Source organism: Pseudophryne corroboree, chromosome 1, assembly GCF_028390025.1.
Source record: "Pseudophryne corroboree isolate aPseCor3 chromosome 1, aPseCor3.hap2, whole genome shotgun sequence".
NCBI lineage: Eukaryota > Metazoa > Chordata > Amphibia > Anura > Myobatrachidae > Pseudophryne > Pseudophryne corroboree.
This window is the reverse complement of record NC_086444.1, coordinates 228,132,711-228,159,660: the sequence shown is the minus strand read 5'-3', so window position 1 is coordinate 228,159,660 and position 26,950 is coordinate 228,132,711. Positions and strand designations below refer to the sequence as shown.

The 26,950-nt window shown below is 44.8% G+C and overlaps 1 protein-coding gene across 4 annotated transcripts in view; it reads left to right on the top strand.

The window, feature by feature from the left end:
* The window catches only part of TMEM232 (transmembrane protein 232), a 530,130-nt gene that overhangs the window by 317,318 nt on the left and 185,862 nt on the right, over nt 1-26,950 (top strand). For all 4 annotated transcript variants that reach the window (XM_063964108.1, XM_063964107.1, XM_063964106.1 and 1 more), the window contains one exon: nt 7,701-7,948. In XM_063964108.1, the coding sequence (XP_063820178.1) occupies nt 7,701-7,948 (248 nt within the window). The remainder of the gene's footprint in view (nt 1-7,700; nt 7,949-26,950) is intronic.

The window sequence follows — 26,950 nt, the reverse complement described above, 5'->3', positions numbered from 1 at the left end:
CAAGTGATTATCAAGGTACCCCTCCTTCAACAGGAAAAGGGTTACTTTTCCACAATGTTTGTGGTACCGAAACCAGACGGTTCGGTGAGACCCATCTTAAATTTAAAATCCTTGAACACATATAACAAAAGATTCAAGTTCAAGATGGAATCGCTCAGGGCGATTATTGCGATCCTGGACGAGGGGGATTACAGGGTCTCTCTGGACATCAAGGATACTTACCTGCATGTCCCCATTTACCCTCCTCACCAGGAGTACCTCAAGATTGTGGTACCGGACTGTCACTATCAGTTCCAGACTCTGCCGTTTGGATTATCCACGGCACCGAGGGTCTTTACCATGGGTAATGACCGAAATGATGATACTCCTTCACAAGAAGGGAGTTTTAATTATCCCGTACTTGGACGATCTCCTGATAAAGGCGAGGTCCAAGGAACAGTTGGTAAGGGGGTAGCACTTTCTCGGGAAGTGCTGCAACAGCAGGACTGGATTCTCAATTCCAAAGTCACAGCTGGTCCCGACGACACGTCTTCTGTTCCTGGGAATGATTCTGGAAACAGACCAGAAAAAAGTGTTTCTTCCAATGGAAAAAGCCGAGGAGTTGTCATCTCTAGTCAGAAACCTCCTAAGACCGGGACAGGTGTCGGTACATCAATGCACACGAGTCCTGGGAAAAATGGTAGCTTCGTACAAAGAAATTCCATTCGGAAAGTTCCACGCAAGGATTTTCCAGTGGGACCTGTTGGACAAATGGTCCGGGTCCCATCTCCAGATACAGCAGCGGATAACCCGGTCGGCAAGAACCAGGGTGTCGCTGCGGTGGTGGCTGCAGAGGGCTCATCTACTAGAGGGCCGCAGATTCGGAATACAGGACTGGGTCCTGGTAAACATGGATGCCAGCCTTCGGGGCTGGGATGCAGTCACACAGGGAGTAAAATTCCAAGGACTGTGGTCCAAACAGGAGATTTCACTTCACATAAATTTTCTTGAGCTAAGAGCCCTTTACAAGGCCGTAAGCCAAACAAGGCCCCTGCTTCAAAACCAGCCGTACTGATCCAATCAGACAACATCACGGCGCTCGCCCATGTAAACAGGCAGGGCGGCACAAGAAGCAGGAGGGCAATGGCAGAAGCCACAAGGATTCCCCGTTGGGCGGAAAATCACGTGGTAGCACTGGCAGCAGTGTTCATTCCGGGAGTGGACAACTGGGAAGCAGACTTCCGCAGCAAACTCCACCCGGGAGAATAGGGACTTCATCCAGAAGTCTTCCAAATGCTGGTAAACCGTTGGGAAAGACCACAGGTGGACATGCTGGCGTCCCGCCTCAATAAAAAAGATATTGCGCCAGGTCAAGAGAACCTCAGGCGATCGCTGTGGACGCTCTAGTGACACCGCGGGTGTACCAGTCGGTTTATGTGTTCCCTCCTCTCCCTCTCATACCCAAGGTACTGAGGATAATAAGGAAAAGAGGAGTAAGAACTATACTCATTGTTCCGGATTGGCCAAGAAGGGCTTGGTACCTGGAACTTCAGGAGTTGATCTCAGAGGACCCATGGCCTCTGCCACTCAGACAGGATCTGCTGCAGCAGGGGCCCTGTCTGTTCAAAGACTTACCGCGGCTGCATTGACGGCATGGCGGTTGAACACCGGATCCTGAGTGAAAAAGGCATTCCGGAGGAAGTCATTCTTATCCTGATCAAAGCCAGGAAGGATGTCAGCCTGAAGTTCAGACGTTGTAAGGGAGTGCTGCATGTTCAGCCCCTTTTTTGTGCCCCAGTGGCACCTTGGGATCTCAATGTGGTTTTGAAGTTCCTGGAATCACATTGGTTTGAGCCACTTAAAACCGTGGATTTGAAATATCTCACATGAAAAGTGGTCATGTGTTAGCTCTGGCTTCGGCCAGGCATGTGTCAGAATTGGCGGCTTTGTCATAAAAAAGCCCTTACCTGACTTTCCATATGGATAGGGCAGAGTTGAGGACTCGTCCTCACTTTCTCCCGAAGGTGGTATCAGGTTTTCACTTGTACCAACCTATTGTGGTGCCTGCGGCTACTAGGGACCTGGAGGATTCCAAGTTACTGGACGTAGTCAGGGCCCTGAAAAATTATATTTCCAGGACGGCTGGAGTCAGGAAAACTGACTCGCTGTTTATCCTAGATGCACCCAACATGCTGGGTGCTCCTGCTTCTAAGCAGACTATAGCGCGCTGGATTTGTAGCACTATTCAGCTTGCGCATTCTGCGGTGGGACTACCGCAGCCTAAATCTGTAAAAGCCCATTCCACATGGAAGGGGGCTCATCTTGGGCGGCTGCCCGTGGGGTCTCGGCTTTACAACTTGGCCGAGCTGCTACTTGGTCAGGGGCAAACACGTTGCAAAATTCTACAAATTTGATACCCTGGCTGAGAAGGACCTTGAGTTCTCTCATTCGGTGCTGCAGAGTCATCCGCTCTCTCCCGCCCGTTTGGGAGCTTTGGTATAATCCCCATGGTCCTTACGGAGTCCCCAGCATCCACTAGGACGTCAGAGAAAATAAGATTTTACTCACCGGTATATCTATTTCTCGTAGTCCGTAGTGGATGCTGGGCGCCCATCCCTAGTGCGGATTGTCTGCAATACTTGTAAATAGTTATTGTTACACAAATCGGGTTCTTATTGCGAACCATCTATTCAGAGGTTCCATTGTTATCATACTGTTAACCGGGGTTCCTATCACGAGTTATATGGTGTGATTGGTGTGGCTGGTATGAGTCTTACCCGGGATTCAAAATCCTTCCTTATTGTGTCAGCTCTTCCGGGCACAGTGTCCTAACTGAGGCTTGGAGGAGGGTCATAGGGGGAGGAGCCAGTGCACACCAGATAGTCCTAAAGCTTTCTTTAGATGTGCCCAGTCTCCTGCGGAGCCGTCTATTCCCCATGGTCCTTACGGAGTCCCCAGCATCCACTACGGACTACGAGAAATAGATTTACCGGTGAGTAAAATCTTATTATTTATATATATAAACAGTTGACCAGCTGTGTAAAGACTATTTTTAACTCATTGTGTAGGGGACAGGTCAGTACTGTGTAAGCCATAAAGCCAGAGTACATAATACATTTGACATATCACTATTAATTCAAATATCATTGTCTGGTCTGTATTATATTAAATACAACTTTTGGTCGCCTGGCTTAGATCACATAAAATGCACACAAGATTCTGGTATGTGCAGGGGTGTGTTAACAATGCAGAGTTAGAACACACATTCAGGAATCTGCATATCCTTAGCAATTGTATGGTATCTGGCTTCTTGTTTGTTATACTGCCGTTCAGAGACAATGACAGCACAGGATCAATGGGATCACCACCAAGTCCAAATTGTTCATGCTAACAATTGAGGCAAACAACGGTATTTACACATCCAATCAGTCAAAGGTCTATCTTCCATGAATAAAGAAATATCACATTTTATGACACAATGCCTGTTTGGATAGAACAATCTGATATGTTTAGGACACTATTACATTTCTGGTTGTAACACATTTGGGGGGGTCATTCCGAGTTGTTCGCTCGTTGCCGATTTTCGCTATGCTGCGATTTGTTGCAAAATGCACATGTGCAAGGCACGCAGGGCGCATGCGCTTAGTTATTTAACTAAAAACTTAGTAGATTTGCTGTGGATTCTGCAGCGCTTTTCAGTCGCACTGCTGATCGGTGAATGATTGACAGGAAAGGGTCGTTTCTGGGTTGTAACTGAGCATTTTCCGGGAGTGTGCTAAAAACCGCAGGCATGTCAGGGAAAAACGGGGGAGTGGCTGGCCGAACGCAGGGCGTGTTTGTGCCGTCAAACCAGGAACTAAACGGACTGAGCTGATCGCAATCTGTGAGTAGGTCTGGAGCTACTCAGAAACTGCAAAGAATTTTTTAGTAGCAATTCTGCTAATCTTTCGTTCGCTATTCTGCTAAGCTAAGATACACTCCCAGAGGGCGGCGGCCTAGCGTGTGCAATGCTGCTAAAAGCAGCTAGCGAGCGAACAACTCGGAATGAGGGCCTTGAGTGTATATTTTCTGTAGGTAAGAAATATTTGCTATTGTGTTACAGTATGATATTTATTAACAAATGCGTCTTCTACCGTAATGTGTACAGTAACTCACTGTTAGTCTTTCGCGTCCTACCGTATTATCTATAGCGTGTATTTGATGCATGTGTCGTAGACGCGTCCATTAGTAAATGCCATAGTGTATTCTAAATATCGAAATATGCAATTTGACTTTGACAGAATCTAATTGTTTTATATGGTCCTGTTAGATTATGTTACATTATTATATGATTAAAAGTGCAGTAGAATTCTCACCCTTGTAAAAATTAAACTTTTAGGATTTTGTAATAATTTGCTAAAAATAAGTTGGCAAAAAATTGGCTCAAAAGAAAAGTTCTATGAAATTTACAAGGGAATGAAAGCTTAATAAATTATATTACAGACATAAGTTTTGAAATACACTTTAAATCTAAACAATCTATTACTAATGTGCAGTGCTTAAAAAATAAACCTGTTACTTTAGACAGGTAAAGATAACTATGAGTCACTAGAGAGTAGGATGGCATTTATCTGTAGAATTAAAGTTTATGGAAAATACTAAAAATGATGCACAATAATTTGAGCAAGACTTCTTTGTTTAATCAATTTAACAGCATATGTTGGCAAAACTCTGACTTACACCGAACATCGCCACCCTCAGCCATCTGGTGCTGTATCTAAATAATTGATATGTAGCATTAATCAGATTGTATTTTAAGATGCCACAGATGCCATGAATGTAATTTTGTTAATTTAGAAAAATACTTGGCTTCTGAGAGACATAATCAAAATATTGAATTACTTAGCCATTAAGACTGCATACATTTTCTCTTTTTAATGTATAAATGATTCAGTTTGACAATATATTCCCTATTAATAGAGGAATATATTATTCCATGCAGATAATTAAGTTATTTGAAACAATCCATTTGTACAGAGCATTTTCTTTTAATTATACAATAAACTCTTAATGCTCAATTGACTTTTAGATTATGAATTACATTAATTTTAACTCCTGTGTTGTCTTGATGCTAACTTGATGTAACACTAAGACTAGTGTCAGAAACCATTTACTTTTACTATTATCTGTAAAAGTTTACCTATACTAAAAGAGTACGAATGGTCAAATTCTAAATGTTTTGTATATTAAAGTGTACCTGTGATGGGTAGACATATAGGGGTATATGTACATGTCTTATGCCTGGAGAAGTGATAAAGCAGTAATAAGTGGAAGGTGATAACGCACTAGCCATTTGGCTCCTAACTGTCAATTTACATATTGGTGCTGATTGGCTGGAACGTTACCACCTGTATCACTTCTCCAGGCTTAATATATCTGCTTTCCTACTATAATACTGTGTGATTTCAAGGAGTTGGCCTTTTACATTATTGCCACTTTAAATCTACAGAGTTAACCGACTAAATCATACCAGTTCCTGGAAATCTCACACCATTACATGTACCCCATAGGATTTATTGCATAGTTGGTCACAAAATGTGTGTAAACACCGCATGCAGAAATAGTTTACTTCTACTTCTATTTCTTTACTTCTAGAAATAGTTTACTTCATAGCTCGAGATGCGCTCTGGTCGGCAATAGTAACACAATCATCTGGTTTACACCAGGCACACGTCCCAGACACATGCATCCCACTTGCGCCTATGTTGTAAACAGTTTGTTTTTTTATGTGCAATTAACAGTTTCACTATTAGCCATTAATTAAATTACAAAGATATCTCTAATGCAACAACTACCGGTCTTGTGTTCACAAAACAAAATCTACTTCAACACACTAAGAAAAGCATAATCTATGCCCGAGCAGCGAATAAACAATCATTGTCAGCAGAGCATTTAAAAACAGACAGTCACAAGTTTATTCCTCGTTCCAGCAATTTAACTAGTCCACTATTTGCACCTGTCCTTGACCACCCACAAAATGCACTGTGAGCCTTATTCACAGATATACACCTATAACACAACTGCATGCAGTGACTGTGTTATAATATGCTAGTGCTGCAAGAGGCGTCTTGTGTACATAGACGCCTCCTGCCGGCTTCTCTTATCTGCTACTGTGTCTGAAGACTCACCATTGGACCATCTGCATGAACATTGGTCATCTAAGTAACCCTCAGGTTACTCAGAATGGCCAGGAAATTTACGCTGTTGATGCCAGTGAAACCAAGACATAGCCACTGGCTTCATCACGCCCATGTAAAGTGGCCATCATGCCCCCGTTTTCTGCAATGCTGCCAGCAGCATGTCAATCAAGCTGGGGCACTGTGTCCAACATCGCAGCCCTGGATCTGCACATGCGCAGTACGCCTTTTGTGCATGCGCAGATCCATTAACATCGGATATGTACAGAAATATCGGAGGGGGTTCAAAGATGAAACAGACACATTGAGGGCGGTAACTGGCTGGAGAGACATGGGTGGCATGTGCTACAGAGACACAAAGGAGCATGAGGCTGTAAAGAACATTAGGGCAGATGTATTAAGCCCGGAGAAGGTTTCAAGAAGTGATAAGTGCAAGGTGATAACGCACCAGCCAGTCAGCTCCTAACTGTAATGATTGGCTGGTGCGTTATCACCTTGCACTTATCACTGGTTTATCACTTCTCCAGGTTAATACATCTGCCCAATTGAGGGGTGTGACTGGAGAAACAGATGTTGAGGCTATATGGCAGCTGCAATTGCAAATGATGGGTCAAAAATAGTAGTATGAGTAGAGCCAGAAAAAAGTTGAGATAGACATTCAATCATTCTGGATGTTGTTTTCAGTGTCCATATATAAATATGATATTGTCAGTATAAAAAGACTGAGTAGGGTAAATGATCCAGGGAATTAATATGACCAGTTTTTTTCCAATGATGTTCGAGTGAGGATAAAAATAGCTGCATTGCTTTGAATCAAAACATAAAAATGTATAAAATGTAAGACTTGATAGATTTGTATCTTTTATCATGCTCAATAAATCTATACCTGCGTCAAAAAAGCATCTCAGTTTTATCAGGAGAATTCCATTTTCCAGGTGCTTGTTCCTGTACATTATTATACAGTATTAGTGTTGCCGAGCTTTGAGAACACAATGCACACACAGTGAATGTAGCTTGTATTAAACTAGGTTTATGTTTTTATCTACAAAAATGAAAGTGTTCATTTATTAGATTACATCAGTTAATACAAAAAATCCCTAATATGTGAATCTACACCACAAGAATAGAGAAACTCTTCCTGACAAAATGGCCAATAAGTCTTCTTGCCTTCACACAGTTTATTCAATAATAATACAGGTGTGCATTCATGTGGACTTGCAAATAATCAGTACTCTAAGCAGCGCTGGATTCTTATAATGAAAGTAGTTTGATGAAGCCTCTCCAGAGTCACATTTCTGCTGCTTTTCAAACTTTTTGGGCATAAAGTGAACAATGAAAGAGACACACAATTTAGAAACAGATTTGTCAGCATAAACCGTACATGCTATGACAGCAGAAGACCATGGCCTTTAAAAATATCTCCATTAGGATTTGGCTGCCATGTTCTCACACTCAGGCCTTTTCTATCATCCTGCAGTAACTGTGTTTGTTTTATATACAATAATGCAGCTTTTCATATGTTTTTCATGGTTTTCTTTTCCTAAGGCTGAACTAAATGGGCCATCAAATCCTTTTATTAGCACAAGTGCGAAGCCTCCATCAGCCTCTGGGAGTCTTGCCTTTTTCCAGTATGTGGGACGCAGACTTGCAAGTGCTTTATCTCAGCAGTTCCTACCACCTGTTGTGCCCTACATTCCCATGCCAAGAAAACGTTGTGTGAGACAGATACCTAGAAAAACTTCAAATGTAATAGAGCACAGTGTGGAGAAGAAAGCACCACATCGCTCTTCAAGGTAAGAAATACTTTAGAAGGTCATTATCATTTTCCTGGAAGTAAAATACAGCACACTCATAGACACACTTGTTTTCTCTAACATTAGTTTAGTATATAGTTTACCCTAACTTTGCCTTGCACCCATTATATCGCAGATGTTTGTTTTCTTACTAATGGCTCAAAATTAAATTAAATTTAAGGATATGATTGATTGAATAAGCAGTTTTGGGCTGCAATCAAATTATTCATGATATGATCTGTAGTCTTTACATTTTGTTGTATTTATTTACTGAAGGCATTAAATGTTTGTAAATATAAATAATAATAATAATAATAGCATTATGGAAATGCTTGAGTAAATAGGAAAGTCTTGAGTCTGTTTTTAAAGGATTCTAGTTTGTGGGCCTCTCGAACTGTGTGAGGAAGTGAGTTCCATAGAGTCAGAGCTGCATGGCTAAAAGCTCAACCCTGAGATGAATTTCAGGAGATTTTAGGTACTGCTAAAAGTCCTTTATCTACAGATCACAGTAATCGAGTGAAGCTGCTTCAGGTACCTTGGGCCTTTGTCATATAGAGCTTTGAAAGTGAGTAAGCCAATCTTGAAAACAATTCGCCATCTTACAGGCAGCCAGTGGAGGGAGTAGAGAATGGGTGTTATGTGGCTGGAACGGAGCTGGTTGGTTAATAGCCTAGCAGCTGTGTTTTGTACCAGCTGTAAGCAGTGTCATTCTTTTTGCTGTGAGACCAAATGCATGTATGACTTTTGGCAGATCTTCAGAGGGAATTAAGGGCTTGATTCTGGATATGTTCCTCAGATGAAAGAATGAGGACTTGATTGTGCCTGGTATCTCATGCTTAAGTGTCAGGCCACCATCCAGGACAATGCCAAGATTTCTCGCATGATCAGTGTTTTCTAATTCTGAACCCCCAAGTATAAGTCCAGTTGGTTGGCTATACTGCAGTCTTGTCCTTTGATGTTGAGATCCTATCATAAGGACTGCTGCTTTATCAGGATTCAGTCACAGCCAACTGGCACTCATCTACTCCTGGAGCTCATCTAGACAGATTTTTGGGTTTATATTGGGTCCTCAGTACCCATGGGGAAAGGACAAGTAGACTTGTGTATCATCTGCATAGCAGTAGTAGAACAGTCCATGGTGTCTTAATATTACACCCAGTGGTAGCATGTATACTGCATAAATCATGAGGGATTGTATAGAACCTTGTAGAACACCACATGGCAGTGGCACAGGTGACAATGGGTATACTCCAGATGAAACTCTCTGTGACTTTCCTGTGAGAAATGAAATATGTACTTTTATAAAAAAATCATGTATTATGCTTATTTTTAATTATTATTTCTCTTACGTCCTAGAGGATGCTGGGGACTCCAAAAGGACCATGGGGTATAGACGGGATCCGCAGGAGCTTGGGCACACTAAAAGACTTAAGACTGGGTGTGAACTGGCTCCTCCCTCTATGCCCCTCCTCCAGACCTCAGTTAGACTTTGTGCCCAGGAGTGACTGGATGCACACTAGGGGAGCTCTACTGAGTTTCTCTAGAAAAGACTTTTGTTAGGTTTTTATTTTCAGGGAGCCCTGCTGGCTACAGGCTCCCTGCAGCGTAGGAGTGAGGGGAGAGAAGCAGGACCTACTTCTGTGAGTTTCAAGGCTCTGCTTCTCGGCTACTGGACACCATTAGCTTCAGAGGGTTCGATCACTTGGTGCGCCTAGCTGCTTGTTCCCGGAGCCACGCCGTCAATCCCCTCACAGAAGCCAGAAGTCAGAAGTCAGAAGCTGTGCTCCATGCTCCCACACACATCACCAACGGTATTCACTGGGTGCAGGGCGCTGGGGGGGGGGCGCCCTGGGCAGCATGTTACTGGAATTTCTTTTAGGGCCGCAGAATGATGGTGGGTGCCTCGGCACCGTGTACAGACCCCCGCCGGCATCTTTTACAATTTTGAAATTGGCGGGCCGAAGCGCGCCGGAAAGGGGGCGGAGCTTCGACCCGTAGCTCACGGGCGCCATTTTCCCTGCTGCACGCGGCTGAGGGATAGACGCTGGTCGGACCTCCACGCTTTCCAAGTAACGGGGGGCTTGTTCTGAGCGGGGCCGCAGTGTTGGTGCTTAATAGTGGTGTAGGCAGCGCTGGGTACATATATCGTTTTTTGCGATATATGGGCGCTGGGGTGTGAGCTGGCATACTCCCTCTGTGTCCTCTATCTGGGCTTTTTTGGTAGGCCTGTCACCTAGCAGGGACCTTCTGTGTGTTGTGGTGTGTCGGTACTGCGTGTCGGCATGTCTGAGTCGGAAGCTTATTCACCGGAGGAGGTTATTGGGGGAGTGGATGCGGGGCTAGAATCGGGACTGTCGACGCAGCCGACACCTGATTTGCTAGCATTGCTCAGCACATTAAACGTGAATGTAACTTCCTTATCAAAGAGGTTAGATAAGTCTGAGGCGCAGACTCAGGTGTGGAAAAAGTCCATGGAAGAGGCTTTGTCTCAGGTTCAAACCCCATCTGGGTCGCAAAAGCGGCCATTTAATCAGGTGGTAGATACTGATACCGACAGGCTCTGATTCCGACGTCGATTTCACTGAGGCAGCGTTACATCCACGTTTGGTTAAGAGTATTCAGTACATGATTGTGGCTATAAAAGATGTCTTACACATTTCTGATGAACCTGCGGTTCAGGAAACAAGGATTTGCTTATTCAAGGAAAGGAAACCTGAGGTGAAATTTCCCCCCTCTCATGAAATGAATACTCTTTGTGAAAAGGCTTGGGAGTCGCCGGATAAGAAATGGCAGATTCCCAAGAGAATTTACATGGCGTATCCTTTCCCCTCTGATGACAGGGAAAAATGGGAGGCATCTCCAACTGTTGACAGCTTTATCTCGTTTGTCTAAGAAAGTGGCACTTCCGTCTCCCAACACGGCAGCTCTCAAGGATCCGGCGGATCGCAAGCTGGAGACGTCTCTGAAGTCCATTTTCGCTAATTCGGGTGCATTACTCAGACCCGCTGTGGCGTCGTTATGGGTGAGTAGTGCTATTGCTAAATGGGCTGAAATTTAGCTAATGATATGGATACTCTTGATAAAGATAATGTCCTTCTAACTCTTGGTTATATTAAGGATGCTGCAGATTACATAAAAGATGCGACGAGGGACGTCTGTCTCTTGGGTTCAAGAACCAGTGCCATGTCGATATCAGCCAGAAGGTCCTTGTGGATCCATCAATGGAACGCTGATGCCGACTCCAAGAGGGCTATGGAAGCACTACCCTTCAAAGGTACTGTCTTGTTTGGGGACGGCTTGGCTGACCTGGTCTCGACCGCGACTGCGGGGAAGTCCACTTTTCTTCCTTATGTTCCCACACAACAGAAGAAGGCACCACATCAGCAAATGCAGTCCTTTCGTCACAATAAATTCATGCGTGGTAAAGGTTCGTCCTTCCTCGCTTCAAAAGGTAGAGGAAGGGGAAGGAAACCTTATGCAGGTTCAGGCGCCCAGGACCGAAAGTCCTCCCCTGCTGCTACCAAGTCCACCGCATGACGCTGGGGCTTCCCTGGGGGAGTCCGAACCGGTGGGGGGCCATCTACAAAATTTCAGTCAGGTCTGGATTCAATCAGGCCTGGATCCTTGGGTACTAGAGATCGTGTCTCGGGGATACAAACTGGAGTTTCAGGAGTTGCCCCCTCACCGGTTCTTCATTTCGGCGTTACCAGTAGTTCTGCCGGACAGGGAGGTGGTGTTAGCAGCAATTCAAAAACTGTGTCTACAGAGGGTTGTTATTCCCGTTCCCTCGTCGCAGCGGGGGGAGGGGTTTTACTCGAGCCTCTTTGTTGTGCCGAAACTGGACGGTTCGGTCAGACCAATTCTAAATCTAAAATCCCTCAATCCATACTTGAAAGTTTTCAAGTTCAAGATGGAATCCCTTCGAGCTGTGATCTCCAGCCTAGAAGGGGGGGATTTTATGGCGTCAGTCGACATAAAGGATGCCTACTTACATGTCCCGATATATCCTCCGCATCAGGCTTTCCTCAGGTTTGCGATACAGGATGCTCATTACCAATTTCAGACGTTGCCGTTTGGGCTTTCCACGGCTCCGAGGATTTTCACCAAGGTCATGGCGGAAATGATGGTTCTTCTTCGCAAACAGGGGGTTTCAATTATCCCGTACTTGGACGATCTCCTGATAAAGGCAAGGTCCAAGGAACGATTGCTGAGAAGTGTGGAGTGGTCTCTATCGGTTCTGAGACAACACGGATGGGTTCTCAATTTGCCGAAATCCCAGTTGACTCCGACCACTCGGCTTACGTTTCTGGGCATGGTTCTGGACACGGAGTTACAGAGGGTATTCCTTCCAGAAGAAAAGGCTCTGGAATTGCAGACGATGGTCAGAGAACTTCTGAAGCCGTCGAGTGTGTCGATACATCATTGTACTCGGGTTCTGGGGAAGATGGGTGCGGCGTACGAAGCCATTCCATACGGCAGATTTCATGCCCGCGTGTTTCAGTGGGACTTGCTGAGCAAATGGTCCGGGTCTCATCTACACATTCACCGGAAAATAAGTTTATCTCCCAGAGCCAGAATTTCTCTCCTGTGGTGGCTACAAGCTCATCACCTCCTGGGAGGACGCCGATTCGGTATCCAGGAGTGGGTACTTCTGACAACAGATGCAAGTCTCCGGGGCTGGGGTGCAGTCACCCAAGGAAGAAATTTCCAGGGAAAATGGTCGATCCAGGAAGCTTGTCTCCACATAAATGTTCTAGAGTTAAGAGCCATTTACAACGGCCTGCTCCAAGCAGGAAGTCTTCTTCAGGGTCGACCGGTCCTGGTACAGTCAGACAACATCACAGCGGTGGCCCATATAAACCGGCAAGGCGGAACAAGGAGCAGAGCGGCAATGGCGGAAGCCACAAAAATACTTCGCTGGGCGGAACAACACGTCAGCGCACTGTCAGCAGTTTTCCTACCGGGGGTGGACAACTGGGAAGCGGATTTTCTCAGCAGACACGACCTCCATCCGGGAGAGTGGGCTCTGCACCAAGAGGTTTTTGCAAAGTTGACAAGACGCTGGGGAATTCCGTTAATAGACATGATGGCGTCTCGGCTCAACAAGAAGCTCCCGAGGTATTGTTCCAGAGCAAGGGACCCACAAGCCACGGCGGTGGACGCACTGGTGTCGCCGTGGGTTTTCCAGTCGGTGTATGTGTTCCCTCCTCTGCCTCTCATTCCAAAGGTGCTGGGGATCATTCGTCGAGCAAAGGTTCAGGCGATTCTCATCGTTCCAGACTGGCCAAGAAGGGCCTGGTATCCGGATCTTCAGGACTTACTGGTGGAAGATCCTTGGCCGCTTCCTCTAAGGGAGGATCTGTTGTTACAGGGTCCATGCGTATTTCCGGACTTACGGCGGCTGCGTTTGACGGCATGGAGGTTGAGCGCCAGATCTTAGCTCGTAAGGGTATTCCCAGGGAGGTCATTCCAACTCTTATTAATGCTAGGAAAGAGGTTACGGCGAAACACTATCACCGTATCTGGAGGAAGTATGTTTCCTGGTGTGAGGTTAAAAAGACTCCTGCGGAGGATTTTCACTTGGGTCGTTTTCTCCACTTTTTACAGGCGGGTGTAGATGCAGGCCTGAAATTGGGTTCCATCAAAGTGCAAATTTCGGCTTTGTCTATTTTCTTTCAAAAAGAGTTAGCTGCCCTCCCAGAGGTTCAGACTTTTGTGAAGGGTGTAATGCATATCAATCCACCGTTTGTACCGCCTGTAGCGCCATGGGACTTTGATGTCGTTTTGCAGTTCCTCATGTCTTACTGGTTTGAACCATTGCAGAATGTTGAGTTGAAGTTTCTCACTTAGAAGGTGGTTATGCTTTTGGCGCAGGCATCTGCCAGGCGAGTATCGGAATTGGGAGCTTTATCTCATAAGAGTCCGTACTTGATTTTTCATTCGGATAGGGCGGAATTGAGGACTCGTCAACAATTTCTGCCAAAGGTGGTTTCGTCGTTTCACATTAACCAACCTATTGTTGTTCCGGTGGCTACGGAAGAAGTGGCGATTCCAAAATCTCTGGATGTTGTAAGAGCGTTAAAAGTTTACATTTCTAGGACAGCTGTTACTAGGAAAACTGAAGCGTTGTTTGTTTTGTATGCGGCCAACAAGGTTGGTCATCCCGCGTCAAAACAGACTATTGCACGCTGGATTTGTAGTACGATCCAGCAAGCTCATTCTTCGGTGGGGTTGCCCGTGCCGAAGTCGGTTAAAGCCCATTCTACCAGGAAGGTGGGCTCCTCTTGGGCGGCTGCCCGAGGTGTTTCGGCACTACAGCTTTGCCGAGCGGCTACTTGGTCGGGTCCGAACATTTTTGCTAAATTCTATAAGTTCGATACCCTGGCCGATGAGGACCTGGCGTTTGCTCAGTCGGTGCTGCAGAGTCGTCCGCACTCTCCCGCCCGTTCTGGAGCTTTGGTATAATCCCCATGGTCCTTTTGGAGTCCCCAGCATCCTCTAGGACGTAAGAGAAAATAGGATTTTGGTACTCACCGTTAAATCCTTTTCTCCTAGTCCGTAGAGGATGCTGGGCGCCTGTCCCAGTGCGGACTATTTCTTGCTTTATATATATTTTCTTACTGGTTAAGTTAGTTTATACACGACTTGTGTATTGGGTTGTTGCAGCTGATTGCTGGAGTTTTATGCATACTGTTATCTGGTTTGGTGTTATTCCGGTTGTACGGTATGTTTATGGTGTGGGCTGGTACTTTGGTAGCCCTTAGTTGAGACAAAAATCTTTCCTTGTAATGTCCGTCTCTCCTGGGCACAGTTCCTATAACTGAGGTCTGGAGGAAGGGCATAGAGGGAGGAGCCAGTTCACACCCAGTCTTAAGTCTTTTAGTGTGCCCAAGCTCCTGCGGATCCCGTCTATACCCCATGGTCCTTTTGGAGTCCCCAGCATCCTCTACGGACTAGGAGAAAAGGATTTAACAGTGAGTACCAAAATCCTATTTTTTATTCCACAGCATTTTTTTACATTTTTAGCAAAGGCCTTTGGGCCCTATTCAGCTTCAGTAGCAGTTCTGCTAAAATCACAGAACTGCTACTACTAAAAATTGCATGCTGAGAGCCACCCAGCGCCGCCCTGCGATGTGAAGCGCCGCCCTGCGATGCATTCGTATTTCAAATGTCAATGCATTGTAGGAATTAAGAAACATCGGGAATACCGGTTGCCCCCCTGCATATGCAGCCAGGCTGTGCATGCAGGCGCGGGTAACGTCACCCACCTGCCTCGAAAACGGCCATGACATGCCTGCGTTTCCCACACTACTCTCCACCAACACCTTGTTGCCGCTGCCGAACGGCCGCCTGCTGTCAATCACTATGCGATCACATCATGCTGGGATGCTATCACGTTGTGAATGTCCATGCACACGCATTTGCAGACAGCCAATAATTGCCTGATCTGCATTTTAGCATATTTACAAATGATGCTGAATATGGCCCTTTGTCTTGCAGAATTTGGGCTGTACGGATCATTCCCAACTGCTTCCAAAGTTTGTTCTTTCATATGATAATGACAATATACAGTAGGGCCTGACTCTAAGTTGGGAGAAAAGCAAAAAAAGCAAGCAACTTTGGGGGTCATTCTGAGTTGATCGTAGCTGTGCTAAATTTAGCACAGCTACGATCATTCACACTTACATGCGGGGGGACGCCCAGCACAGGACTATCCCGCCCCGTATGTCAATGCCAGCCCCCCCCCCCCTCCCGCAGAAGTGCAAAGGCATCGCACAGCGGCGATGCCTTTGCACTTCAAGAGTAGCTCCCGAACAGCGCAGTTTTAGCGTGCTGGCCGGGAGCTACTCATCGCTCCCTGGCCCGCAGCGGCTGCATGTGACGTCACGCAGCCGCCGCGGCCTGCCCCTCCAATGGTCCGGCCACGCCTGCGTTGGCCGCATCCAGCCCTCTCCTGCCCAGCGAATGCCTCTGTCTCAGAGGGGATTGCTAGGCAACGGCAGCTGCCATGCGCTGGCGCATGTGCAGTTCCGACCCGATCGCTGCGCTGCGACAAACTGCAGCGAGCGATCGGGTCGGAATGACCCCCTTTGTACCTGGACAATCTATGTTTGCAAGGGGAGAAAATACATGTTTTTATTTTTTGGCATGCAGAGCAAATACTGCCTTCTTTTGCATGTAGGTCAGAAATGCTGGGCAGCTTTATTTTTGCACTGCAATTTATGTTTGAGCTAGGACATACCCCTCCCATATCTACTGTAAATCTCTCTGTAAATTTTACATCTGACCCACCTGTAGTGCAGCATGGTTTTGGAAAGGTGCAAAGTTACCGCTTTTTTTTTTTTGCTTTGCTACCAGCATAGAATTAGTCCCATTATATTAAAAGGACACTGCTAATGCTACTTCTTTCCTTTTGAAAATGAATGAGTCGCCCTTCATATATGTATAGTGGAGAAATTCCTCTAGAAGGGAGGATCCATGGTCGTATCTATAACGGGTTCAGGGGAGCCTACACTGCACATCAGTGATCTCAAATATACTGTATTGGCACAGATTATACCGACACAAGAGTTGACACAGAATTTGAAATAATTTATATATGATAAATAGTGTGATATACTAACATGAGACGTTGTATTGCCGGCGCATATATCACATTTAATCAGTGTGTGGGCATGGATTGAGTACTGCCCGGTGTGTTAAGACAATCTCAACCATCAACATCAGTATAGCAATCTGTGTGGTGTAATATTTGGTGGGACACAATAACCTCACTGGAAAGAGTGCTCTGGCTTCTTTACATTACCAATCCCGGGAGGGTGTAATGAATGACATTAGCGGCTAATATGTAGCCGGTATTAAACATATGAATCAGTCAGTACACTCAAACCTTTAACACCAGACAGATTTATACACAAATCATTTCACACACACTGACACATGAAATCGGACAAAACTGCACGTGTATAATTTATTGCATTCAATATACAGATCAGTGGACTTCTGATGCGCAGGAGTTCTACTTTTAATCACTCTTTCTAATCTATATTCACTACTCTTTGTTTTACTATAATATTTCGCTAATACTTTTTTAATAATATGAATTAAAGGTTGTATTTTATTTAATGTACAATGTGCACAACCTAAAAGCAAAATTCTTCTGTCCCTCTTCGTACTTACATACACTGCACATCATGCACCCATTCAACATACTTATCTCTCAGTTGGCATCGTAAGTGTCACCGGAACATGGCACAAGATCTGTGCATGCACACTACAGAAATGATGACGCATGTACAGTAGACTCCAGAAAAGCTTAGGAGTAATTATCCGGCTAAACTGTTTACTTTTCCATACGCAATGAACCAAGTTGTATGCTTGGGTTAAAGATGAAGTTGGCCTCTGAACTGGGATAGGGATAATGTTACTATAACTCAGATTGTGAAATCATACAAATACACTACCTTAAAAAGATTCTTCAATCACCGTTCTGTCTTCCATGTCCGCTGCATTTCTCCAAAACTGAAAGTAAGGGTGTGTACACACGGTGAGATTCGTACTTATCCGATTCTCACTGTGCGACGGGGGGCCGGGTCGGCACTTAGCCAGTATCGCAAGCACATAATGAGTGTGCTTGCGATCCTGGTTCTGTGCGATTTTGGCTAAGTGTCAATCCTGACTATCTCTTCTATAGAGATAGTCAAGATTGACTTGCCTGCACAGCCTATTTTTTCCGCGCGGGGCCGCGCATCGGCATCGGATCGGGATCGCAAGGTGACTGTCACCTTGCGATCTGCACTATCTTTTCTTCCGATTCTGACTATATAGTCAGAATCGGATGAAAAGATCTTACTGTGTGTACACACCTTATCTTTCAACATTATCCAGAGAATGTTTCCTCTTACTATGTTGCAGTATTACTGTATATTAGGGTGTGTACACACGGTGAGATCCTTGCTATGCCCGATTTTTACTTGCGATTTCCCTTGAACTCCCCGGAGCCCAGATAGCACAGATTTTGACTAACTTTTCTTGAGATATGGACTGTACTGATGTGTGCTTACGATTTTGGCTTATGTGAGATTTTGGCTTATGTGAGATGTCATTGACATGTGAGATGAACTAGATAGTACACCGATCTAGCAAGGATTGACTTGCCTGCACAGTCTGTCTTTTCTTGCGATGTCGACCTGGCCGGACCGCGCATCGGGATCGAATCGGGATCGCAAGGTGACTTTCACCTTGCGATCTGCACTAACTTTTCTTGCGATTTTGACTATAATCAGAACCACTTTTATTTAAAATATTTTTTTATAAAAACACATGACTTTATTGTTTTAATATTCTTTTTAAGTAGCTTATTATTGTGGACTTTTTGACCTTGCTGGAGTAATACTAATTCTACTCTCTTGTAATGTCCATGAGACTTACAGCCTCCCAGATCCCCAGCAAATTCCTGTTGAATCTCATAATTGTGACCCTGCTCAAACTGTGATTGTGCATTCAGTGTCAGGGACGTGATTACCCAATATTAGTTTTGAGATTTGTCCAATATCGTGAAAGTCTTTTCCTGGATGTACACCTGCAGTAAGTGAAGCTAATGAAGATACAATATGTTTCTATATGTAATTATTTCTGTGTAGGTAAAATATTTTCCTATAGAATAAATCAAACAATAATTTGACGTAAATACATTTTCCTGCATGCAACACAAATAGTTAGAAGCTGGGAAAGGGTATATATAGTATCTCATTTCCTTTTTATTACATTCATCTTTCATTTTCTCCACTTCATTAGAAGTTGGTAAAATGAAATTCTTGAATAATTCAGTCATAAATTATTTAAAACATGTTAAATATTGTACTGCCTTCTAGTCTTTTTATAATATGGGAATATAAAGCAGTCTATTAGCTGCCAGGGAAACTCAGGGATGAGAGACTTGCTATATTACAATAAGATGGTTTGCACTGCTATTAATCCTGCAAAGCTCGGCTGTATTGTCAGCTCAGGTAGTGTCTGTTATCTTTTACTTATACAGATGTGTCCACTTATATCTAGCCTCCCTGCACATTACGCAGCCCTTCTAGTCGCGTATTTGCGGCATGTCTATATTCTGTGTGCGACTGTGGCTGTTTCTGCATACGAAATGCTATGTTACAGTGTTTTCCTAGAAACGTGCCATTTCGTATGCAGTTACAGATGCAGACGCACAGCTTGTGTGTCCTATTCACATAGTGGTGCGAATAAGATGCATTTATGGGAGAAAAAGATGCCCCGACGCTAACGGAGTTGCCCGTGACCAGTCAGCTCACTCACGCAAGGCATCTCCCGCTATATGGCGTTTTGAGACCAGATGTGTGAGCACACATCTGTATATAATTAAGAAATGTGTTAAAAGTTTATGTCAACATTAAATGATTACATAATGTTTGCTACTTTTCAGTGGTACATATTTAGTGCCCTGAAGTTTTATCCAAACTCATTCATGTTCATGTCCACACTCATATTCTTACTTGCACTCCTCAGTCTTCCGCTTACCCCCTCCCTGCCATCCAGGGCCGGACTGCCCATTTGGCATATACCAGAAGGGTCAATGGTGTGGTGGGCCGGTCTGGTGACACAGAGAGACGGGAAGGCCAAGCGCAGCACAGCTTCCGGCTCTCTGTTGTGCCCTCCCCTCTGCCCGAAGTGCCTGTTCCAACAGAGAGATGTGGGAATGCCATGAGTCCACACCCCCTGACTCGCAGCACACCCCCATGAGTGTCCACACCCCCTTTCATGAGCGCAGCACGTGTGTGTGCACATATGTGCTGGGGGCCGAATAGCGGCCCCAGTCCATCCCTGCTGCCATCTGTCACAAAACCACAGCATAGCCTCTGAAAGATATACAGTAGGGGCATTCAAAATGTTATTAACCACTTGCCTGGCATGGTCGCATCAGATGCGACCATGCCTGCAAGTGTTTTATCTGACCTGGTCGCACAGGATGCGACGAGTCAGATAAACTGTGTTAGCAGTGGCAGGTAAGGGAAACTTCACTCCGCCGCTGCTGTCAGTGGTACTGGAAGGTCCCTCTGCCTCCCTGCACCCTGCCCCCAGTGTTGCCGTGCTGCTGATCATTGCTGATCGGTCAGCACGGCAGGATCCCCCACCCCCAGTGGCTGCAGACAACAGTGGCCGCTGGTAAGTGTAAAACAGGCCCCCCCAGATCACCGTGTACCTGGCAGCTGTCCGGGCTCTAAAATCTAAAGTCGCTGTGGGGAGGAGAACTGAACCTCCGAGCTTGTAATTGCTGGACATTAGTGGGAGGTTCTCACCCTTCATAGACCCCAAACCAGGGCACAATGAGAATGCAGGGTGCATATAAAAATAAATGACTGGACTCTGCCCAGCCATGATGCAGCCCTTCTCCTCCTCAACACCTAGATCCCTCACCACCCTTGGCCTGTGGCACCCATCCCCCACTATTTGCAGCAGACCTGATTATGGGGGTCATTCCGAGTTGATCGCTCGCTAGGAGTTTTTAGCAACCGTGCAAACGCATTGTCGCCGCCCACTGGGGAGTGTATTTTCACTTTTCAGAAGAGCGAACTGCTGTGCAGCAGAGCACCTACAAAAACATTTTGTTCAAAACAAGACCAGCCCTGAACTTACTGTTTGTGTGCGTTGATTCTAACGTTGGAGGGTTGGCTTTTGACGTCACACACCCGCCCAGCGTTCGCCTAGCCACGCCTGCGTTTTCCCTGGCACACCTGCGTTTTTCTAAGCACTCCCAGACAACGGTCAGTTGACACCCAGAAACGCCCCTTTCCTGTCAATCTTCTTGCGGCCCCCAGTGCAAATGAAAACTTCGCTAGAACCTGTGCACAACCACGAAAGCCTTTGTACCCGTACGTCGTGCGTGCGCATTGCGGTGCATACGCATGCGCAGAAATGCCAATTTTTTGCCTAAACGCTGCGCTGCGAACAACGGCAGCTAGCGATCAACTTGAAATGACCCCCAATATCTGATCTGCATGAAGATCAAACCAATAAATGTTAAATGTGCTCTTAGCTATAGGTCAATTAGATGATTTTAATTAAAAGTATATGTCAACTTGGAATAAAGGGTCAAAGTTGAAATTGGTACCGCGTATTTGACTTTCAATCAGCAAGTAATGATTAAGGAGCATTTTGAAGGTACTGCATAAAGGGAGGATGCTAGTGAAATATTGGAAAATAGGACAGTCAAGAAATTTGGTTCGCCATATATTGTAAGTGGCCTATTTATCAAATAAATTCTGTACTTTAGACGGCTGTTGCCACATGTGTAAGGCAGATTTAAGTATCGCAACTATTTAAGAAGGTTATAAAGCAGAATATATCGGAAATGTCTCCTGCTTTCTAAACAACATTGCTCACATCATAGAACTGGATGGAGCTATTTAATAAAAATTTAACTTATTAGTGGCTGTCTCCGTTACCTAAAGCCATTTGAAAAGGGTAGCTCAACCAGAAAGGGATTTTGTGATCCCTCCCTAGTGGGTTGGTACTCTTTCCAATGAACATCGCAATTGACTTGCACTTGAACAACCTATGTTAGGAACCGCTGCTCATTGTTGCTGCAGGTCTTGGCCATTGCTAGGCGACTGTGACACCGCGTCACGTCGGCCGTGGGGGTTGCGGCCCAGCAGTTGCTGGGCAACTGGGACTCCGCTGGTCACTCTCTTATTTAGTCCTAGCTGTTGCCTAGAAATGAAGCCTCATCAAACACTAAGAGAACAGTGGGGTGGCTGTTATAGGCAGAATCCATGGCGTATAGACGGGTCCACTAGGAGCCTTGGGCACTTTAAGAATTTGATAGTGTGCGCTGGCTCCTCCCTCTATGCCCCTCCTACCATACTCGGTTTCGAAAATATGCCAGGAGGAGCCAGTCACGTCGCTGGAAGCTCCTGAAGAGTTTTCTGCATTTATTTTATCTGTTTGTAATTTTCAGGCAGGACTGGATGGCACCAGCCTGCCTGCTTCGTGGGACTTAGGGGGGGACGGCCCAACCTCTTGAAAGGTTAATGGTCCCGTTCCCCGCTGACAGGACACTAGCTCCTGAGGTAACTATTCGCAAGCCCCATCACGGCGAGCATACATTCCTGCAGCACGCCGCCACCCCCAACAGAGCCAGAATATAGAGTGGTGAGTACTAATCCGGCATCCCGGTTAGCGGGTCACCGGCCATTATGGCGGCATAAGGGTACAGAGATGCACAGCTTCTACGAGGGCGACAGGGTCTCCAGACTAAGTACACAGTGCGGATACACTACGGGTGTACACAGTACCCAGACTGGCATTGCAGACTTAAAAGGTGACTGACTCCATTTTAAGCACTAAAATTACCTCAGCCAGTATAAGAAAGTGGGAAGACCGCACGCCATTGAAGGGGCGGGGCTTCACTATGAGTGGGTCCAGCAGCTCACCACCGCCATTTTCCCCCTGCAGACTGACAGGAACGTGCAGCTCCTTCGGAGAGACTCCAGATTGCTTCAGCAATACCAGGGGGTCATAGCAGGGGGGGAGCGCTTACTAGTGTACTAAGTCCCCAATCTGGGTACTTAGTCTGCGACCCAGCTAAGCTTGGCATTAGTAGTAAGGACGCTGCGTGCAGGCACCAGGCTATCTCTGTGTCTCTCTTGAAGGGCTCTTTGTGGGTTAATTGTGCATTTAACCTTTTCCTGTGTGTGTCTGCTGTCACTGTCACAGTATGTCAGACAAAGAGTGTGTTTCATGTAAGGCACTGGGCAGAAAAACACGCCGTGGCATTGTCGGTGGTCTTCATTCCGGGAGTAGACAACTGGGAAGCAGACTTCCTCAGCAGACACGACCTGCAGCCAGGGGAGTGGGACCTCCACCCGGAGGTATTTCCGTGGTTGACACGTCGGTAGGGATATCCACAGATCGACATGATGGCCTCTCGACTCAACAAGAAGCTCAAGCGGTATTGTTCCAGGTCGAGTGACCCACAAGCAGTGGTGGTAGACGCTCTGGCAACTCTGTGGGTCTACCAACTGTGTACTTGTTTCCTCCACTTCCTCTGATCCCAAGAATTCTAAAAATAATAAAATGGGAAAGGTTCAAGCAATCCTCATTGCTCCGGACTGGCCTCGAAGGGCCTCGTACGCGGATCTTCTCGAGATGCTGTTAGAAAATCCATGGCCTCTACCTCTTCGTGAGGATCTTCTGCAACAGGGCCCGTTCGTCTATCAAGACTTACCACAGCTACATGTAACGTTTAACATGGAAGTTGAACGGCTGATTCTAGCCAGGAGAGGGATTCCTGACAAGGTCATCCCGACTATGATCCAAGCCAGGAAGGAGGTAACGTCTAAACACTACCACTGTATATGGAAGAAGTTTGTCTCTTGGTGTGAGAGCAGACAATATTCCGCGGTGGAATTTCATCTCGGACGTTTCTTGCTTTTTCTGCAGTCGGGAGTGGATGTGGGCCTACACCTAGGCTCTATTAAAGTCCAGATTTCGGCTTTGTCTGCTTTCTTTCAGAAACAATTGGCTTCTCTCCCTTAGGTCCAGACGTTCTTGAAAGGTGTTCTGAACATCCAGCCTCCCTTTGTGCCTCCCACGGCACCTTGGGATCTCAATTTGGTGCTGCAGTTCCTCCAGTCGGACTGGTTTGAACCGTTACAGGAAGTTTACATAAAGTACCTTACGTGGAAGGACGTCACGTTGTTGGCTTTGGCCTCCGCAAGACGTATGTCGGAGCTAGGGCCATTGTCTCACAAGAGTCCCTACCTAATTTTCCATGAGGACAGAGCTGAACTCAGAACTCATCAGCAATTTCTTCCTAAGGTAGTGTCCGCTTTTCACATCAACCTATTGTGGTTCCAGCTGCGATGGACACCTCTGCTACTTCAAAGTCTTTGGATTTTGTGAAGGCTTTGAAGGTGTATGTAAAGAGAACAGCTCATCACAGAAAGTCTGACTCGCTGTTCGTTCTCTGTGATCCCAATAAAATTGGGTGTCCTGCTTCAAAGCAGTCTATCGCTCGCTGGATCAGGCTCACTATCCAGCATGCTTATTCCATGGCAGGGTTGCCGTTTCCAAATTCGGTACAAGCCCACTCTACTAGGTTGATGGGTTCTTCTTGGGAGGCTGCCCGGGGTGTCTCGGCTTTACAGCTTTGCCGAGCAGCTACTTGGTCAGGTTCGAACATGTTTGCAAAGTTTTACAAGTTCGATACTTTGGCCTCTGAGGACCTTCAGTTTGGTCAATCAGTTCTGCAGGAACCTCAACACTCTCCCACCCAGTTTGGGAGCTTTGGTACTTCCCCATGGTACTAAATGGATTCCCAGTATCCTCTAGGACAGTGGTTCTCAAACTCGGTCCTCAGGACCCCACACGGTTCACGTTTTCCATGTCACCCAGCAGCTGCACTGTGTATCACCAACTGTCACATTTTAAAAATCTACAGGTGACCTGCAAAACATGGACCGTGTGGGGTCCTGAGGACCGAGTTTGAGATCCTGTGCGCTAGGTAAATCCTTTTCTCGTAGTCCGTAGAGGATACTGTGCGCCCGCCCGGTGCTTCGTTTTTTCCTGCACTGTTACTTGGTTAAGTATTATGGTTGGTTCAGCTGTTGCTGTTCACGTTTCAAGTTTGGTTAGCATGGCTTTCCTATTGTTCGATGTGCTGGTTCGTAATCTCACCACTTTCCTTATCTATCCTTCTCTCATATGTCCGTCTCCTTGGGCACAGTTTCCTAGACTGAGTCTGGTAGGAGGGGCATAGAGAGAGGAGCCAACGCACACTATCAAATTCTTAGAGTGCCCATGGCTTCTAGTGGACCCGTCTATACCCCATGGTACTAAATGGATTCCCAGTATCCTCTACGACTACGAGAAAAGGATTTACCGGTAGGTAATTAAAATCCTATTTTTACTTATAACATCTACCTTTTTTTTGTAAATAGCCATAAGGAATGTTAGTTTTCAGGTCCTTTTCATTATTAATAAATAAGCCCCTAAGTGAGATAAATATTGTAGATGCTACTATAGGGCATATAAAGCAGGTTAGCTGCATATTAGCATTGTAGGAATAAAGCAGAAAATAGGAGATACTTTACAAATAGGAATTGTGGATGAGATGTATCTGTTGACTTGTTTTTTTGTTATATAAGATATATCAACAGTTTTCAATTCAAATTGTTTGATCATCCTCTGTGCTTTGTGTCAGATTGCAAGGTGTATCTGCTAACAATGGTACTGTGTGTGTTTTTGTGTTGAAAAAAGTGACAGCAATTTACCAATCTAGTAAATAACAGCAAACTAAGGTTAGGATTTTTGGATAAAAGTAAAGTATACAAATTTGCTAAACCAAAATAATACAAGTTTGGCATTTTTTCTAGATGTTTGACTTAGTTTGGTACTACTCAAGAATGCAAATTGGAAGAAAGTTAGAGATTAACTTTGCAAATGTTGCCCATAAGTAAAATATAAGAATTTACAGATGGAAGCTGACCTGAAGTATACAGTATTACATAAATTGACATTTAATTCTCATCCCTGCTCTGTAAAGTTCGAAACCCTTCAGGTAGTATTTATTGTACTGCTACAGATATACTGTAGTTCTAATGCATTTTATACAGTCTGGATTGATCTAGTGCTGAGGTAATTGTATCAGCCTCTCTGGAACATAAAAAGATGGTCTCATAAATTAAAAACATACATTAGATTTACACTGATTTGGACAGATAAGAAATGCAATTTCACATGTGAATGCTGTATTTAGCTAGCACTCCACATAAATTCTAAATAAGTATTCCTGTTTTATGACCGCCATATCGCAATGTCCGCATTGCTCGCTAATTCATGACATTTTTTTCCTATAAATCTCTCACTTCTTCAATACTAAAGTGTAGTTATGCAGCTTTTAATGAAACTGTATTTCTGCCTTGTGTTGGTTCAGTGAATATAAATTATTGGGGGGGGGGGGGGGGGGGGGTTTATCTATTAAATAAATGCTAGCTCAATGTGAGTAGTTAGTGACATAGTTGAAGGTATGCCACAAGACAAGTACTCCAGGGGGTGTATTTACTAAGACTCGATTTTGTTCGATGTTGGGTTGATATATTTTTTTAATCGATTTTTTTTTTGGGGGGGGGGGGGTTGTTTCACAGTCTAAATCACACATTTACTAACAGATTATTTTTGACATCCTTTTAACAAAAAATTAAAAATCATCTGTTACTAAATTTGGGATTTATGGGTATATTTACTGAAAATCGATCTGGGTCAATTTTGTTCAATGTTTGATTAATGTTTGGACGATTTTATATTTCAGGGTCTAAATTCTACATTGATTGATGATGATTGATTGACTGATGATTTTTTACTTTTTTTTTTAAACGCTGTCAAAAATCATCTGTTGGTAAATGTGTGATTTTGACCCTTAAACACAAAACCGACCAAAAATCTACCAAAATTGACTTTTAGTAAATATACCCCTAGATGTATAAATAAATTGGCACGACTTAAATCCATGAATCACATTAGATAGATAGATAGATAGATAGATAGATAGATAGATAAAAACCCTCCCAAGCACAGTAGAGTCCTTTGTAAACTGACAAAGTACCCTGTAGTCTTTTATATGTCTGCAGCTTTTCATTGTAGCAGTCATCACAAGCCGAGGATTAGCCACGTGACCTAAAACATCAAGACAAAGGAGCCCTCATAGTGCACCATATCGTTAGGTCACTACACAGATAAAGGCCTACCAACAATTATGTGTACTTTGAAAAAAGATGCTAAATCTTATCTGATCGCTCAATCCCAATGTAAATTTCCCATTTCTGGAAACAGAAGTAGGACTGTAATTTATCTATAAATAAAACGGTGCTCACTAGTGTAGTGTCTTTTAAAAGTTTTCTAGTTAATAAATACGGTCACACGATTAAACAAAACAATTGCTTATCTTAATTTCTGGGACATCGCAGCTAAGGTGTTCTCGAAAGC